The sequence below is a fragment of the Carcharodon carcharias genome, chromosome 1, assembly GCF_017639515.1.
Source record: "Carcharodon carcharias isolate sCarCar2 chromosome 1, sCarCar2.pri, whole genome shotgun sequence".
Lineage (NCBI taxonomy): Eukaryota > Metazoa > Chordata > Chondrichthyes > Lamniformes > Lamnidae > Carcharodon > Carcharodon carcharias.
The window spans coordinates 271,596,700-271,615,863 of record NC_054467.1 but is presented as its reverse complement, the minus strand read 5'-3'; the positions used below and the strand labels follow the sequence as shown (position 1 = coordinate 271,615,863).

Genomic DNA, 19,164 nt, shown 5'->3' with positions numbered 1-19,164 from the left:
GACAAAGTGCCATATAAAAGGCTGGTTAACAAAATAGAGGCTCATGGGATAGGAGCGTCAGTGTCCAATTGGATAAAAACTGGGTTTAAGGACAGGAAGCTGTGAGCTGTAGTGACTGGGTGTCTTCTGGACTGGAGGATGGGGTTCCCCAGGGGTCAGTGCGAGAGCCGCTGCCCTTTTTGTTGTACAATATATAAGGGAATTGGATCTTGGAATAATAAGTGAAATTATAAATTTGGTGATTGTTAGGGGGAAATTAAATATATATATAATTTTAAAACAAAGAAGCACACAGTAAGAATTTGCTGAACATGCTTAAAATCTCCAAGCAGCCAAGGATGCTAAACCTATTGACAGCTGATGGGAAGCAGATGGACAATGCACACAAAGGGGCCTCGAGTTTGTGCGATTTACACAGTTTCAAGAGAAGAGCTAATGTCCAGTCACAAGCAGAACCAAGTGGCGCAATGAGACCTTGAGAGCCGGACTGGAGATAAAACATAACAAAGTTAGACTAGCCATAGCCCTCTCTCAGACAGGGACGGGGCAGATACTCCTCTCTCAGACAGGGACGGGGCAGATACCCCTCTCTCAGACAGGGACGGGGCAGATACCCCTCTCTCAGACAGGGACGGGGCAGATACTCCTCTCTCAGACAGGGACGGGGCAGATACCCCTCTCTCAGACAGGGACGGGGCAGATACTCCTCTCTCAGACAGGGACGGGGCAGATACTCCTCTCTCAGACAGGGACGGGGCAGATACTCCTCTCTCAGACAGGGAAGGGGCAGATACTCCTCTCTCAGACAGGGACGGGGCAGATACCACTCTCTCAGACAGGGAAGGGGCAGATACCACTCTCTCAGACAGGAACGGGGCAGATACCACTCTCTCAGATAGGGATGGAGCAGATACCCCTCTCTCAGACAGGGACGGGGCAGATACTCCTCTCTCAGACAGGGACGGGGCAGATACCCCTCTCTCAGACAGGGACGGGGCAGATACCCCTCTCTCAGACAGGGACGGGGCAGATACCCCTCTCTCAGACAGGGACGGGGCAGATACCCCTCTCTCAGACAGGGACGGGGCAGATACCCCTCTCTCAGACAGGGACGGGGCAGATAATCCTCTCTCAGACAGGGACGGGGCAGATACCCCTCTCTCAGACAGGGACGGGGCAGATACCCCTCTCTCAGACAGGGACGGGGCAGATACCCCTCTCTCAGACAGGGACGGGGCAGATACCCCTCTCTCAGACAGGGCAGATACCCCTCTCTCAGACAGGGACGGGGCAGATACCCCTCTCTCAGACAGGGACGGGGCAGATACTCCTCTCTCAGACAGGGACGGGGCAGATACCCCTCTCTCAGACAGGGACGGGGCAGATACTCCTCTCTCAGACAGGGACGGGGCAGATACCCCTCTCTCAGACAGGGACGGGGCAGATACCCCTCTCTCAGACAGGGACGGGGCAGATACTCCTCTCTCAGACAGGGACGGGGCAGATACTCCTCTCTCAGACAGGGAAGGGGCAGATACTCCTCTCTCAGACAGGGACGGGGCAGATACCACTCTCTCAGACAGGGAAGGGGCAGATACTCCTCTCTCAGACAGGGACGGGGCAGATACCCCTCTCTCAGACAGGGACGGGGCAGATACCCCTCTCTCGGACAGGGACGGGGCAGATACCCCTCTCTCGGACAGGGACGGGGCAGATACCCCTCTCTCAGACAGGGACGGGGCAGATACCCCTCTCTCAGACAGGGACGGGGCAGATACCCCTCTCTCAGACAGGGACGGGGCAGATACTCCTCTCTCAGACAGGGACGGGGCAGATACCCCTCTCTCAGACAGGGACGGGGCAGATACTCCTCTCTCAGACAGGGACGGGGCAGATACCCCTCTCTCAGACAGGGACGGGGCAGATACCCCTCTCTCAGACAGGGACGGGGCAGATACCCCTCTCTCAGACAGGGACGGGGCAGATACCCCTCTCTCAGATAGGGACGGGGCAGATACCCCTCTCTCAGATAGGGACGGGGCAGATACCCCTCTCTCAGACAGGGACGGGGCAGATACCCCTCTCTCAGACAGGGACGGGGCAGATACTCCTCTCTCAGACAGGGACGGGGCAGATACTCCTCTCTCAGACAAGGACGGGGCAGATACCCCTCTCTCAGACAGGGACGGGGCAGATACTCCTCTCTTAGACAGGGACGGGGCAGATACTCCTCCCTCAGATAGGGACAGGGCAGATACTCCTCTCTCAGATAGGGACGGGGCAGATACTCCTCTCTCAGACAGGGACGGTGCTGATACCACTCTCTCAGATAGGGACGGAGCAGATACCACTCTCTCAGACAGGGACGGGGCAGATACTCCTCTATCAGACAGTATCGGGGCAGATACTCCTCTCTCAGACAGGGACGGGGCAGATACTCCCCTCTCAGACAGGGACGGGGCAGATACTCCTCTCTCAGACAGGGACGGTGCTGATACCACTCTCTCAGATAGGGACGGAGCAGATACCACTCTCTCAGACAGGGACGGGGCAGATACTCCTCTCTCAGACAGGGACGGGGCAGATACTCCCCTCTCAGGCAGGGACGGGGCAGATACTCCTCTCTCAGACAGGGACGGTGCTGATACCACTCTCTCAGATAGGGATAGAGCAGATACTCCTCTCTCAGATAGTGATGAAGCAGATACTCCTCTCTCAGATAGGGACGGGGCAGATACTCCTCTCTCAGACAGGGACGGGGCAGATACCCCCCTCTCAGACAGGGACGGGGCAGATACTCCTCTCTCAGACAGGGACGGTGCTGATACCACTCTCTCAGATAGGGATGGAGCAGATACTCCTCTCTCAGATAGGGATGAAGCAGATACTCCTCTCTCAGATAGGGACGGGGCAGATACTCCTCTCTCAGATAGGGATGAAGCAGATACTCCTCTCTCAGATAGGGACGGGGCAGATACTCCTCTCTCAGATAGGGACGGGGCAGATACTCCTCTCTCAGATAGGGATGGAGCAGATACTCCTCTATCAGATAGGGATGGAGCAGATACTCCTCTCTCAGACAGGGATGGGGCAGATACTCCTCTCTCAGACAGGGACGGTGCTGATACCATTCTCTCAGATAGGGATGGAGCAGATACTCCTCTCTCAGATAGTGATGAAGCAGATACTCCTCTCTCAGACAGGGACGGGGCAGATACCCCCCTCTCAGACAGGGACGGGGCAGATGCTCCTCTCTCAGACAGGGACGGTGCTGATACCACTCTCTCAGATAGGGATGGAGCAGATACTCCTCTCTCAGATAGGGATGAAGCAGATACTCCTCTCTCAGATAGGGACGGGGCAGATACTCCTCTCTCAGATAGGGATGAAGCAGATACTCCTCTCTCAGATAGGGACGGGGCAGATACTCCTCTCTCAGATAGGGATGGAGCAGATACTCCTCTATCAGATAGGGATGGAGCAGATACTCCTCTCTCATATAGGGACGGGGCAGATACTCCTCTCTCAGACAGGGACGGTGCTGATACCACTCTCTCAGATAGGGACGGGGCAGATACCCCTCTCTCAGATAGGGATGAAGCAGATACTCCTCTCTCATATAGGGACGGGGCAGATACCCCTCTCTCAGATAGGGATGAAGCAGATACTCCTCTCTCATATAGGGATGGGGCAGATACTCCTCTCTCAGACAGGGACGGTGCTGATACCACTCTCTCAGATAGGGACGGTGCTGATACCCCTCTCACAGATAGGGATGGAGCAGATACTCCTCACACAGATAGGGACAGGGCAGATACCCCTCTCTCAGACAGGGATGGAGCAGATACTCCTCTCACAGATAGGGACGGGGCACTTTAGGCACTTTACAGCCATCCGGACTGAATATTGAATTCAACAACTTTAGGTCTTGACCTCCCTCCTCCATTCCCAAACCCTTTCTGTTTCTTCCCCCTTCCTTTTATTTGTTTTCCAACAAATTATATAGATTTTTCTTTTTCCCACCTATTTCCATTATTTTAAAATATTTTTAAATCTTTTATGCTCCCCCCACCCCCACTAGAGCTATACCTTGAGTGCCTTACCATCCATTCTTAATTAGCACATTTGTTTAGATAATATCACCAACTTCGACACCTCTGTGTTCTTTTGTTCTGTTGTCTGTGACATCTTTTGATGATCTGCTCCTATCACAGCTTGTTTGTGCCTACAACCACACCCCCCCCTCCACTTCTCTCCCCCCACCCAACGCCACCCCCCCACCACCTTAAACCAGCTTATATTTCACCCCTTCCTGGGATTCACCTAGTTCTGTTGAAGGGTCATGAGGACTCGAAATGTCAACTCTTTTCTTCTCCGCCGATGCTGCCAGACCTGCTGAGTTTTTCCAGGTAATTCTGTTTTTGTTTAGGGACGGGGCAGATACTCCTCTCTCAGACAGGGACGGGGCAGATACCCCTCTCTCAGATAGCGATGGGGCAGATACTCCTCTCTCAGATAGGGATGGGGCAGATACTCCTCTCTCAGACAGGGACGGGGCAGATGGTTTCGGTTAGATATGGGAGGACATACAAAGACAGGGGAGGGCTTTGCTGAAACACAAACAGTTCTAGACATCCTTTAGAATAATTGGTTAGCAAAAGCACATGTTTATTTACTCAATAGGATAGTTTTAACATGGGACCGGTGTGTCGGTTACCGATTGGATGTATTCAAATGTACTGAAATGGATTATGATAAGAAAAAGTACAAAAGTAATGAAATGTAATCAGTCTGGGAGCTGGGTCTTTGTTCTTAGGAGTGATTGCAGCTCCCTTGCATATGCTTGAATAAAACTGGTTGAAGGAAGCCTGAGTCTCTCTGGTCGCTATGTGGTCAGGGATTGTCATTTCTCCTCTTCAACTGGCCGATGTGGTAGTTGAAGGATTGGAGGGAAGACCCTCTTCAGTGATGAAAGCAAACTTGGAGGAAAGACAACAGTGAGGATGATATAAATGTCCTGCAACAGGACATGGATAGACTATCAGAATGGACAAGCACATGCAGATAGAATCTCATCCAGAGAACTGGGAGGTGATGGATTTTGGTCCAAGGGATAAGGAGAGGCAATCTAGACTAAATGGAACAGTTCTGAAGAGTGTGCAGGACCAGAGGGACCTGGGGATCTATGTGCATCGATCTTTGAAGGTGGCAGGACATATGGAGAGTGGTTAGTAAAGCATCTGGGATCTTGGGTTTTGAGGCATTGAGGATGAGAGCAGCGGAGGCTCTGCTGAGATTTAGAGAGCTCTGGTTAGGCTCCATCCACAACATTGTGTCCTGTTCAGGTCTCCACACTTTGGGAAGGATGTGAGGGTCCTCGAGAGGGTGGAGAGGAGATTCACTGGAATGGTTCCAGGGATGGTGGGGCGGGGGGGGTGGGGGAGGTTAGCTACAGAGTTTGGCTGGAGAAATTGGGGCTGTTCTGGGAGGAAAGGAGATTTGATAGATTTGTACAGACTATGCAGGGTTTAGATAAGATTGACTAAGACAAGCTGTTGCCAGCGGCTGGCTAGGGGACACAGATTGAAGAATTGGGGCCAGAGGTTCAGGCGGGTGTGAGGAGGAACTTTTTCCCACAGCGAGTGGTCAGGAGCTGGAACTCACTGTCCTCCAGGATGGTGGATGTGGAAACAATCCATCATTTCAAAAGGCAGTTGGACAGCAGGAGGTAAACCTGCAGGGATACAGGGACCGAGCACGGGCTTGGGACTGACTGGATTGCTCTGAGTGGGGCCAGGATAGACTCGATGGGCCGAATGGCCTCCTTCTGTGCTGTAATTGACTATATGATGTTTCCTCTTGTGGGTGAGACCAGAACTCTGGATCACAAATATAGGAGAGTCATGAACAAACCTATGAGGGGATTCAGCAGAAACAGGGAATGCTGGAAGTGAGGAACAACGAGACATTTAAAAAGACGGGCCAAAAAAAGCTATGCAGCGTAGGCGGGTTCCAAATATACAGCAACGACAGAGAACGGCGATAGAGAGAGAGAAATTCCAAACAGCAGAGAGTTTCCATCACAGGAGTTTCAACAAATTATATCAGAATATTACTGTTATTGCACTAAAACAACATTGAGGAGATTTCTCAAGTTTGAAATGCGAGTGACAGGGTGGGGTTTAATCGAGGGGGAGTGAGTGACAGGGTGGGGTTTAATCGAGGGGGTGTGGGTGACAGGGTGGGGTTTAATCGAGGGGGAGTGAGTGACAGGGTGGGGTTTAATCGAGGGGGAGTGAGTGACAGGGTGGGGTTTAATCGAAGGGAGAGTGACAGGGTGGGGTTTAATCGAGGGGGTGTGGGTGACAGGGTGGGGTTTAATCGAGGGGGAGTGAGTGACAGGGTGGGGTTTAATCGAAGGGAGAGTGACAGGGTGGGGTTTAATCGAGGGGGAGTGAGTGACAGGGTGGGGTTTAATCAAGGGGGGGTGAGTGACAGGGTGGGGTTTAATCGAAGGGGAGTGAGTGACAGGGTGGGGTTTAATCGAGGGGGAGTGAGTGACAGGGTGGGGATTAATTGAGGGTGGGTGGGTGACAGGGTGGGGTTTAATCGAAGGGAGAGTGAGTGACAGGGTGGGGTTTAATTGAGGGGGAGTGAGTGACAGGGTGGGGTTTAATCGAGGGGGGGTGAGTGACAGGGTGGGGTTTAATCGAGGGGGAGTGAGTGACAGGGTGGGGTTTATTCGGGGGGGGTGAGTGACAGGGTGGGGTTTAATCAAGGGGGAGTGAGTGACAGGGTGGGGTTTAATCGAGGGGGAGTGAGTGACAGGGTGGGGTTTAATCGATGGGGGAGTAAGTGACAGGGTGGGGTTTAATCGAGGGAGAGTGAGTGACAGGGTGGGGTTTAATCGAGGGGGGGTGAGTGACAGGGTGGGGTTTAATCGAGGGGGAGTGAGTGACACGGTGGGGTTTATTCGGGGGGGGGTGAGTGACAGGGTGGGGTTTAATCGAGGGGGAGTGAGTGACAGGGTGGGGTTTAATCGAGGGGGGGTGAGTGACAAGGTGGGGTTTAATTAAGGGGGGGTGAGTGACAGGGTGGGGTTTAATCGAGAGGGGGTGAGTGACAGGGTGGGGATTAATCGAGGGGGAGTGAGTGACAGGGTGGGGTTTAATCGATGGGGGGTGAGTGACAGGGTGGGGTTTAATCGAGGGGGAGTGAGTGACAGGGTGGGGTTTAATCGAGGGAGAGTGAGTGACAGGGTGGGGTTTAATCGAGGGGGGGTGAGTGACAGGGTGGGGTTTAATCGAGGGGGGAGTGAGTGACAGGGTGGGGTTTAATCGAGGGGGGGGAGTGACAGGGTGGGGTTTAATCGAGGGGGAGTGAGTGACAGGGTGGGGTTTAATCGAGGGGGGAGTGAGTGACAGGGTGGGGTTTAATCGAGGGGGGGTGAGTGACAGGGTGGGGTTTAATCGAGGGGGGGTGAGTGACAGGGTGGGGTTTAATCGAGGGGGGTGAGTGACATGGTGGGGTTTAATCGAGGGGGAGTGAGTGACAGGGTGGGGTTTAATCGAGGGGCAGTGAGTGACAGGGTGTGGTTTAATCGAGGGGGAGTGAGTGACAGGGTGGGGTTTAATCGATGGGGGGTGAGTGACAGGGTGGGGTTTAATCGAGGGGGGGTGAGTGACAGGGTGGGGTTTAATCGAGGGGGTGTGAGTGACAGGGTGGGGTTTAATCGAGGGGGGGGTGAGTGACAGGGTGGGGTTTAACCGAAGGTGGGTAAGTGACAGGGTGGGGTTTAATCGAGGGGGAGTGAGTGACATGGTGGGGTTTAATCGAGGGGGAGTGAGTGACAGGGTGGGGTTTAATCGAGGAGGGGTGGGTGACAGGGTGGGGTTTAATCGAGGGGGGGTGAGTGACAGGGTGGGGTTTAATCGAGGGGGGGTGAGTGACAGGGTGGGGTTTAATCGAGGGGGGGGTGAATGACAGGGTGGGGTTTAATCGAGGGGGGTGAGTGACAGGGTGGGGTTTAATCGAGGGGGAGTGAGTGACAGGGTGGGGTTTAATCGAGGGGGAGTGAGTGACAGGGTGGGGTTTAATCGAAGGGGGGTGAATGACAGGGTGGGGTTTAATCGAGGGGGGTGAGTGACAGGGTGGGGTTTAATCGAGGGGGAGTGAGTGACAGGGTGGGGTTTAATCGAGGGGGAGTGAGTAACAAGGTGGGGTTTAATCGAGGGAGAGTGATTGACAGGGTGGGGTTTAATCGAGAGGGGGTGAGTGACAGGGTGGGGTTTAATCGAGGGGGAATGAGTGACAGGGTGGGGTTTAACCGAAGGGGGGTGAGTGACAGAGTGGGGTTTAATCGAGGGGGAGTGAGTGACATGGTGGGGTTTAATCGAGGGGGAGTGAGTGACATGGTGGGGTTTAATCGAGGAGGGGTGGGTGACAGGATGGGGTTTAATCGAGGGGGGGGTGAGTGACAGGGTGGGGTTTAATCGATGGGGGCTGAGTGACAGGGTGGGGTTTAATTGAGGGGGGGGTGAGTGACAGGGTGGGGTTTAATCGATGGGGGGTGTGTGACAGGGTGGGGTTTAATCGAGGGGGGGTGTGTGACAGGGTGGGGTTTAATCGAGGGGGGGGTGAGTGACAGGGTGGGGTTTAATCGATGGGGGGTGTGTGACAGGGTGGGGTTTAATCGATGGGGGGTGTGTGATAGGGTGGGGTTTAATCGAGGGGGAGTGAGTGACAGGGTGGGGTTTAATCGAGGGGGGGGTGAGTGACAGGGTGGGGTTTAATCGATGGGGGGTGTGTGACAGGGTGGGGTTTAATCGATGGGGGGTGTGTGACAGGGTGGGGTTTAATCGATGGGGGGTGTGTGATAGGGTGGGGTTTAATCGAGGGGGGGTGAGTGACAGGGTGGGGTTTAATCGAGGGGGGGTGAGTGACAGGGTGGGGTTTAATCGATGGGGGGTGTGTGATAGGGTGGGGTTTAATCGAGGGGGGGTGAGTGACAGGGTGGGGTTTAATCGATGGGGGGTGTGTGATAGGGTGGGGTTTAATCGAGAAGGGGGGTGAGTGACAGGGTGGGGTTTAATCGAGGGGGGGGTGAGTGACAGGGTGGGGTTTAACCGAAGGGGGGTGAATGACAGGGTGGGGTTTAATCGAGGGAGAGTGAGTGACAGGGTGGGGTTTAATCGAGGGGGGGTGAGTGACAGGGTGGGGTTGAATCGAGGGGGGTGAGTGACAGGGTGGGGCTTAATCGAGGGGGAGTGAGTGACAGGGTGGGGTTTAATCGAGGGGGGTGAGTGACAGGGTGGGGTTTAATCGATGGGGTGTGTGTGATAGGGTGGGGTTTAATCGATGGGGGGGTGAGTGACAGGGTGGGGTTTAATCGATGGGGGGTGTGTGATAGGGTGGGGTTTAATCGAGGGGGGTGAGTGACAGGGTGGGGCTTAATCGAGGGGGAGTGAGTGACAGGGTGGGGTTTAATCGAGGTGGGGTGAGTGACAGGGTGGGGTTTAATCGAGGGGGAGTGAGTGATAGGGTGGGGTTTAATCGATGGGGGGGTGAGTGACAGGGTGGGGTTTAATCGATGGGGGGTGTGTGATAGGGTGGGGTTTAATCGAGGGGGGTGAGTGACAGGGTGGGGCTTAATCGAGGGGGAGTGAGTGACAGGGTGGGGTTTAATCGAGGTGGGGTGTGTGACAGGGTGGGGTTTAATCGATGGGGTGTGTGTGATAGGGTGGGGTTTAATCGATGGGGGGGTGAGTGACAGGGTGGGGTTTAATCGATGGGGGGTGTGTGACAGGGTGGGGTTTAATCGAGGGGGGGGAGAGTGACAGGGTGGGGTTTAATCGACGGGGGGTGTGTGACAGGGTGGGGTTTAATCGAGGGGGGGGAGAGTGACAGGGTGGGGTTTAATCGACGGGGGGTGTGTGACAGGGTGGGGTTTAATCGAGGGGGAGTGAGTGACATGGTGGGGTTTAATCGAGGGAGAGTGAGTGACATGGTGGGGTTTAATCGAGGGGGGGTGAGTGACAGGGTGGGGTTTAATCGAGGGAGAGTGAGTGACAGGGTGGGGTTTAATCGAGGGAGAGTGAGTGACATGGTGGGGTTTAATCGATGTGGGGTGAGTGACATGGTGGGGTTTAATCGAGGGGGAGTGAGTGACATGGTGGGGTTTAATCGATGGGGGGTGAGTGACAGGGTGGGGTTTAATCGAGGGGGAGTGAGTGACAGGGTGGGGTTTAATCGAGGGGGAGTGAGTGACATGGTGGGGTTTAATCGATGGGGGGTGAGTGACAGGGTGGGGTTTAATCGAGGGGGAGTGAGTGACAGGGTGGGGTTTAATCGAGGGGGAGTGAGTTAGAGGATGGGGTTTAGTCAAACACTCTCCTCTCTCTCTCTCTCTCTCATGCACTGAGACAAATATACTCACCCCTCTGTCTCACACACAGTCACAGAATTTGAACGGCACAGGAAGATGCTATTCAGCCCATCATGTCTGCACTGCCTCTCCTAGTGCCACTGCGTTGCCTTTTCCCCGTATCCTCGCATATTGTTTCCCCACCTGAGGTCTAACGAGCGTCTTATATAAATTCAGCATAACCTCCCTGCTCTTGTATCTTTGCCCCTATTAATAAAGCCTAGGATACTATATACTTTATTAACTGCTTTCTCTACCTGTCCTGCCACCTTCAATGATCTATGCACATATACACCCAAGTCATTCTGCTCCTGCACCCCCTTCAGAATTTCACCCCTTATTTTACATTGTCCATGTTCTTCGTACCAAAATATATCACCCCACACTTCTCCATGTTGAACTTCATCTGCCACCTATCTGCTCACTCCACCAACTTATCAATGTCCTCCATAAGGGTGGAGGTAAGAAATAACAAGGGGATGAAGACACTGGCGGGAGTAGTGTATAGGCCCCTGTCAGTAACTATACTGTAGGGCAGAGAGTAAATCAGGAGATAATGAGGGTATGTACAAAAAGCAGTATATTAATCATGGGTGACTTCAATCTTATCTAAATTGGGAAAATCAAATTGACAGAGGTGCCCACGAGTAAGAATTCAGTGTGTATTCGGGACAGTTTCCTAGAACAATATGTTGTGAATCCAACCAGGGATCAGACTATTTTGGATCTGGTAATGTGTAATGAGGCAGGTTTAATAAATGATCTCAGAGTAAAGGATCCCCTAGGAAACAGTGACCATAACATGGTAGAGTTTAGCATTCAGTTTGAGAGTGAGAAACTTGGGTTGGAAACAACTGTGCTAAACTTAAATAAGGGTAATTACAAAGTAATTACAAAGAGAGCAGAGTTGGCTGGAGGGGACTGGGAAAGGAGTTTAGCAGAAAAGACGGTTGATGGACAATGACAGACGTTTAAGAAAATAGTTCATGACTCACAACAAAGACATATCCCAGTGAGGAAGGATTCTAAGAAGGGGATAAACAAACCATGGTTAACCAAGGAAGTTAAGGACAGTATGAAATTGAAAGATAAAACATACAATGAGGCAAAGATTAGGGGTAAACAAGAGGATTGGGAAAGTTTTAAAAACCAACAGAAGATGACCAAAAGAATAGTAAAGAGTGAGAAAATAAACTTTGATGGTAAACTAGCAAGTAATATAAAACAGACAGTCAGAGCTTCTTTAAATAAATAAAAAGGAAGAGAGAGGCCAAAGTGAACATAGGCCCCTTAGAGAATGAGGCTGGGAAAATAATAATGGGGAACCAGGAAATGGCAAAGGAGATGAATAATACTTTGCATCAGTCTTCACATTAGAAGACACTAATATCATTCCAAAAATACTAAATAATCAAGGCGCAAAAGGAGGGGGAGGAAATCAATACAATAATTATCACTAGAGAAAAAGTACTAGGGAAGCTAATAGGGATACAGGCCAATAAGTCCTCAGACCTTATGGGTTACATCCTAGGATATTAAAGGAAGTAGCTGCAGAGATAGAGGATGCACTGGTGGTAACCGTCCAAGAATCCTTAGATTCTGGAAAAGTCCCAGAGGATTGGAAAACTGCCAATGTAACACTCTTATTCAAAAAGAGAGGGAGATAAAAACAGGTAACTATAGGCCAGTTAGCTTAACATCTGTCATTGGGAAAATGTTATAAAGGATGTAATAGCAGAGCATTTAGAAATACATATTCTAATCAAGCAGGGTCAGCATGGCTTCATGAAGGGGAAATCTTTGAGGAGGTAACAAGCAGGGTAGATAAAGGGGAACCAGTAGATGTAATATATTTGGATTTTCAAAAGGTGTTTGATAAGGTACTGCACATTAGGCTACTTAATAAGAGCTCATGGTGTTGGGGGTAGTATATTAGCAAGGATAAGAGGATTGGCTAACTAACAGAAGACGTAGTTGGGATAAGGGGGGCATTTTCAGGATGGCAACCTGTAACTAGTGGAGTGCCACAGGGATCAGTGCTGAGGCCTCAATATATATTAATGACTTGGATGAGGGAGGTGAATGTACTCTTGCCAAGTTTGCGGATGACACAGTTTTGATTCCCTTATCTAAGGAAAGATAAACTGGCATTGGAGGCAGTCCAGAGAAGGTTCACTAGGTTGATCCCGGGGATGGAGGGATTTTCTTATGAGGAGAGGTTGAGTAGGTTGGGCCTGTATTCATTGGAGTTTAGAAGAATGAGAGGTGACCTTATTGAAACATATAAGATTCTTAGGAGGTTTGACAGGGTAGATGCTGAGAGGTTGTTTCCCCTTGTGGGAGAGTCTAGGACCAGAGAGCATAAACTCAGAGTAAGAGGGTCACCCATTTAAAACAGAGATGAGCAGGAATTTCTTCTCTCGGAGGGTGGTCAATCTGTGGAATTCTTCACCACAGAGGACTGGAGAGGCTGGGTCGTTCAGTATATTCAAGGCTGAGATAGACAGATTTTTAATCAGTAAGGGAATCAAGGGTTATGGGGAAAAGGCAGGAAAGTGGAGTTGAGGATTATCAGATCAGCCATGATCTCAGTGAATGGTGGAGCAGACTCGATGGGCCGAATGGCCTCCTGCTCCTACGTCTTATGGTTCCTCAGAGACAAACACACTCACCCCTCTCTCTCACATTCGTTCACTCACCCATGCTCACACTCCACTCACTCACCTATCCACTCACTCACGCCGGGAGGGACGCAGGGAGAGCCTGTTACTCCGGAAACGATACCTGTTACTATGGAAGCAATGCCGGAGCCTGGCGAACCCCTCAGCCCCTCGATTGTACGTTTCGACTGGCTGCTGAGACGCTGCTTCAGCTCCAGCTTCTCAGATTCCAGTTGATCGATGTCGGCCTGCAGAGCATCCATTGTCTCATCAAACTCCCTGTGTAAAAAACCAGGCCATTAGATACACGTACAGGCTCAGAGAGGGAGGGAGAGGGAGGAGGGAGGGAGAGGGAGGGAGAGGGAGGAGGGAGGGAGAGGGAGGGAGAGGGAGGAGGGAGAGGGAGGGAGAGGGAGAGGGAGAGGGAGAGGGAGGGAGAGGGAGGGAGAGGGAGGAGGGAGGGAGAGGGAGAGGGAGAGGGAATCGATGTCGGCCTGTAGAGCATCCATTGTCTCATCAAACTCCCTGTGTAAAAAACCAGGCCATTAGATACACGTACAGGCTCAGAGAGGGAGGGAGAGGGAGGAGGGAGGGAGAGGGAGGGAGAGGGAGGAGGGAGAGGGAGAGGGAGAGGGAGGGAGAGGGAGGAGGGAGAGGGAGAGGGAGAGGGAGAGGGAGAGGGAGGGAGAGGGAGGGAGAGGGAGAGGGAGAGGGAGGGAGAGGGAGGAGGGAGAGGGAGGGAGAGAGAAGGAGATGGAGAGAGGAGAGGGAGAGGGAGAGGGAGGGAGAGGGAGGGATAGAGAGAGGGAGAGGAGGGAGAGGGAGAGGGAATCGATGTCGGCCTGTAGAGCATCCATTGTCTCATCAAACTCCCTGTGTAAAAAACCAGGTCATTAGATACACGTACAGGCTCAGAGAGGGAGGGAGAGGGAGGAGGGAGGGAGGAGGGAGGAGGGAGGGAGAGGGAGAGGGAGAGGGAGAGGGAGAGGGAGGAGGGAGAGGGAGAGGGAGGAGGGAGAGGGAGGAGGGAGGGAGAGGGAGAGGGAGAGGGAGAGGGAGAGGGAGGAGGGAGAGGGAGAGGGAGAGGGAGAGGGAGAGGGAGAGGGAGGAGGGAGAGGGAGGGAGAGGGAGAGGGAGAGGGAGAGGGAGAGGGAGAGGGAGAGGGAGAGGGAGAGGGAGAGGGAATCGATGTCGGCCTGCAGAGCATCCATTGTCTCATCAAACTCCCTGTGTAAAAAACCAGGCCATTAGATACACGTACAGGCTCAGAGAGGGAGGGAGAGGGAGGAGGGAGGGAGGAGGGAGGAGGGAGGGAGAGGGAGGGAGAGGGAGGAGGGAGAGGGAGAGGGAGAGGGAGGGAGGGGGAGGGAGAGGGAGAGGGAGAGGGAGGAGGGAGAGGGAGAGGGAGAGGGAGAGGGAGGAGGGAGAGGGAGAGGGAGAGGGAGGAGGGAGAGGGAGAGGGAGAGGGAGAGGGAGAGGGAGGTGGGAGGAGGGAGAGGGAGAGGGAGAGGGAGGAGGGAGGTGGGAGGAGGGAGAGGGAGGGAGAGGGAGAGGGAGAGGGAGAGGGAGGAGGGAGAGGGAGGAGGGAGAGGGAGGAGGGAGGAGGGAGAGGGAGGAGGAGAGAGGGAGAGGGAGAGGGAGGAGGGAGAGGGAGAGGGAGAGGGAGGAGGGAGGGGGAGGGAGAGGGAGGAGGGAGAGGGAGAGGGAGAGGGAGGAGGGAGAGGGAGAGGGAGGAGGGAGAGGGAGAGGGAGAGGGAGAGGGAGGTGGGAGGAGGGAGAGGGAGAGGGAGAGGGAGGAGGGAGGTGGGAGGAGGGAGAGGGAGGGAGAGGGAGAGGGAGAGGGAGAGGGAGGAGGGAGAGGGAGGAGGGAGAGGGAGAGGGAGAGGGAGAGGGAGAGGGAGGAGGGAGAGGGAGGAGGGAGAGGGAGGAGGGAGAGGGAGGAGGGAGAGGGAGAGGGAGAGGGAGGAGGGAGAGGGAGAGGGAGAGGGAGAGGGAGGAGGGAGAGGGAGGGAGAGGGAGGAGGGAGGGAGAGGGAGGGAGAGGGAGGGAGAGGGAGGAGGGAGAGGGAGAGGGAGGAGGGAGAGGGAGAGGGAGAGAGAGGGAGGAGGGAGGGAGAGGGAGGAGGGAGGGAGAGGGAGGGAGAGGGAGAGGGAGGAGGGAGAGGGAGAGGGAGAGGGAGAGGGAGGAGGGAGAGGGAGAGGGAGAGGGAGAGGGAGGAGGGAGAGGGAGAGGGAGAGGGAGGAGGGAGAGGGAGAGGGAGGAGGGAGGGAGGAGGGAGGGAGAGGGAGAGGGAGAGGGAATCGATGTCGGCCTGTAGAGCATCCATTGTCTCATCAAACTCCCTGTGTAAAAAACCAGGTCATTAGATACACGTACAGGCTCAGAGAGGGAGGGAGAGGGAGGAGGGAGGGAGAGGGAGGGAGAGGGAGGAGGGAGAGGGAGAGGGAGAGGGAGAGGGAATCGATGTCGGCCTGTAGAGCATCCATTGTCTCATCAAACTCCCTGTGTAAAAAACCAGGTCATTAGATACACGTACAGGCTCAGAGAGGGAGGGAGAGGGAGGAGGGAGGGAGGAGGGAGGAGGGAGGGAGAGGGAGGGAGAGGGAGGAGGGAGAGGGAGAGGGAGGAGGGAGGGAGAGGGAGGAGGGAGAGGGAGGAGGGAGAGGGAGAGGGAGAGGGAATCGATGTCGGCCTGCAGAGCATCCATTGTCTCATCAAACTCCCTGTGTAAAAAACCAGGTCATTAGATACACGTACAGGCTCAGAGAGGGAGGGAGAGGGAAGAGGGAGGGAGGAGGGAGGGAGAGGGAGGAGGGAGAGGGAGAGGGAGAGGGAGGGAGAGGGAGGAGGGAGAGGGAGGGAGAGGGAGAGGGAGAGGGAGAGGGAGAGGGAGAGGGAGAGGGAGAGGGAGAGGGAGAGGGAATCGATGTCGGCCTGCAGAGCATCCATTGTCTCATCAAACTCCCTGTGTAAAAAACCAGGTCATTAGATACACGTACAGGCTCAGAGAGGGAGGGAGAGGGAGGAGGGAGGGAGGAGGGAGGAGGGAGGGAGAGGGAGGGAGAGGGAGGAGGGAGAGGGAGAGGGAGAGGGAGGAGGGAGAGGGAGAGGGAGAGGGAGAGGGAGAGGGAGAGGGAGAGGGAGAGGGAGAGGGAGAGGGAGGAGGGAGGAGGGAGAGGGAGAGGGAGAGGGAGAGGGAGGAGGGAGAGTGAGGGAGAGGGAGAGGGAGGAGGGAGAGGGAGAGGGAGAGGGAGGTGGGGGAGGGAGAGGGAGGAGGGAGAGGGAGAGGGAGGAGGGAGAGTGAGGGAGGAGGGAGAGGGAGAGGGAGAGGGAGGAGGGAGAGTGAGGGAGAGGGAGAGGGAGGAGGGAGAGGGAGAGGGAGAGGGAGGAGGGAGGGAGAGGGAGAGGGAGAGGGAGAGGGAGGAGGGAGAGGGAGGAGGGAGAGGGAGATGGAGAGGGAGGGAGTGAGAGGGAGAGGGAGAGGGAGAGGGAGAGGGAGAGGGAGGCAGGGAGAGGGAGAGGGAGAGGGAGGAGGGAGAGGGAGAGGGAGAGGGAGGTGGGAGGAGGGAGAGGGATGGAGAGGGAGGGAGAGGGAGGAGGGAGAGGGAGGGAGGGAGAGGGAGGAGGGAGAGGGAGGAGGGAGAGGGAGGGAGAGGGAGGGAGAGGGAGGGAGGAGGGAGAGGGAGAGGGAGGAGAGGGAGGAGGGAGAGGGAGAGGGAGGAGGGAGAGGGAGGAGGGAGGGAGGAGGGAGAGGGAGGAGGGAGAGGGAGAGGGAGAGGGAGGAGGGAGAGGGAGAGGGAGCGGGAGGAGGGAGGGAGAGGGAGGAGGGAGAGGGAGGAGGGACAGGGAGGGAGGAGGGAGGGCGAGGCGGGCGGAGGGAGGGCGAGGCGGGCGGAGGGAGGGTGGGGGACACACAGAGACAGATAGTGAGGCATGAAGTTGCCCACGAGCTGTGCCCTCTCCCTGACTCACTTCTCCTTTCTCCTGAGGGTGGCCTGTGTCTCCAGCAGCTTCACCTGGATTTTCTCCACTCGATCGTCAGCCTCTTTCGATGAACAATCCAGTTTCTTCTCCAGCAAACTCAGCCGCACACTGGCCTCACTCAGCTCCTCACCCTGGAACACAGACAATCCCCATCAACACCCACCCCGAGACAGCCCACCCCTACCCCGTACCCGCTCACCTCACCCCGAGACAACCCACCCCTTACCCGCTCACCTCACCCCGAGACAGCCCACCCCATACCCGCTCACCTCACCCCGAGACAGCCCACCCCATACCCGCTCACCTCACCCCGAGACAGCCCACCCCATACCCGCTCACCTCACCCCGAGACAGCCCACCCCATACCCGCTCACCTCACCCCGAGACAGCCCACCCCATACCCTGTACCCGCTCACCTCACCCCGAGACAGCCCACCCCATACCCGCTCACCTCACCCCGAGACAGCCCACCCCATACCCGCTCACCTCACCCCGAGACAGCCCACCCCTACCCCGTACCCGCTCACCTCACCCCGAGACAGCCCACCCCATACCCGCTCACCTCACCCCGAGACAGCCCACCCCATACCCGCTCACCTCACCCCGAGACAGCCCACCCCATACCCTGTACCCGCTCACCTCACCCCGAGACAACCACCCCTACCCTGTACCCGCTCACCTCACCCCGAGACAGCCCACCCCTACCCTGTACCCGCTCACCTCACCCCGAGACAGCCCACCCCTACCCTGTACCCGCTCACCTCACCCCGAGACAACCACCCCGTACCCGCTCACCTCACCCCGAGACAACCACCCCGTACCCGCTCACCTCACCCCGAGACAGCCCACCCCAAACCCGCTCACCTCACCCCGAGACAGCCCACCCCATACCCGCTCACCTCACCCCGAGACAGCCCACCCCTTACCCACTCACCTCACCCCGAGACAGCCCACCCCATACCCGCTCACCTCACCCCGAGACAGCCCACCCCTACCCTGTACCCGCTCACCTCACCCCGAGACAGCCCACCCCTACCCTGTACCCGCTCACCTCACCCCGAGACAGCCCACCCCTTACCCGCTCACCTCACCCCGAGACAGCCCACCCCTACCACGTACCCGCTCACCTCACCCCGAGACAACCACCCCATACCCGCTCACCTCACCCCGAGACAACCACCCCATACCCGCTCACCTCACCCCGAGACAGCCCACACCTACCCTGTACCCGCTCACCTCACCCCGAGACAGCCCACCCCATACCCGCTCACCTCACCCCGAGACAGCCCACCCCATACCCGCTCACCTCACCCCGAGACAGCCCACCCCATACCCGCTCACCTCACCCCGAGACAGCCCACCCCTACCCCGTACCCGCTCACCTCACCCCGAGACAGCCCACCCCTTACCCGCTCACCTCACCCCGAGACAGCCCACCCCTACCCCGTACCCGCTCACCTCACCCCGAGACAGCCCACCCCATACCCTGTACCCGCTCACCTCACCCCGAGACAGCCCACCCCTTACCCACTCACCTCACCCCGAGACAGCCCACCCCTTACCCACTCACCTCACCCCGAGACAGCCCACCCCTACCCCGTACCCACTCACCTCACCCCGAGACAACCACCCCATACCCGCTCACCTCACCCCGAGACAGCCCACCCCATACCCGCTCACCTCACCCCGAGACAGCCCACCCCTACCCTGTACCCGCTCACCTCACCCCGAGACAGCCCACCCCATACCCGCTCACCTCTCCCCGAGACAGCCCACCCCATACCCGCTCACCTCACCCCGAGACAGCCCACCCCTTACCCGCTCACCTCACCCCGAGACAGCCCACCCCATACCCTGTACCCGCTCACCTCACCCCGAGACAGCCCACCCCTACCCTGTACCCACTCACCTCACCCCGAGACAGCCCACACCTACCCTGTACCCGCTCACCTCACCCCGAGACAGCCCACCCCATACCCACTCACCTCACCCCGAGACAGCCCACACCTACCCTGTACCCACTCACCTCACCCCGAGACATCCCACCCCTTACCCGCTCACCTCACCCCGAGACAGCCCACCCCTTACCCGCTCACC

General features: G+C 55.9%; 1 protein-coding gene across 1 annotated transcript in view; it reads right to left on the bottom strand.

The window, feature by feature from the left end:
• LOC121276109 (dynactin subunit 1-like) overlaps positions 1 to 19,164 on the bottom strand; it is a gene marked incomplete at its 3' end in the record, with an annotated part of 249,284 nt that overhangs the window by 5,500 nt on the left and 224,620 nt on the right. Inside the window, exons 21-22 of the mRNA XM_041184072.1 lie at positions 17,056 to 17,198; positions 13,208 to 13,362 (exon numbers count right to left, since the gene is read on the bottom strand). Coding sequence (XP_041040006.1) covers positions 13,208 to 13,362; positions 17,056 to 17,198 — 298 coding nt within the window. The remainder of the gene's footprint in view (positions 1 to 13,207; positions 13,363 to 17,055; positions 17,199 to 19,164) is intronic.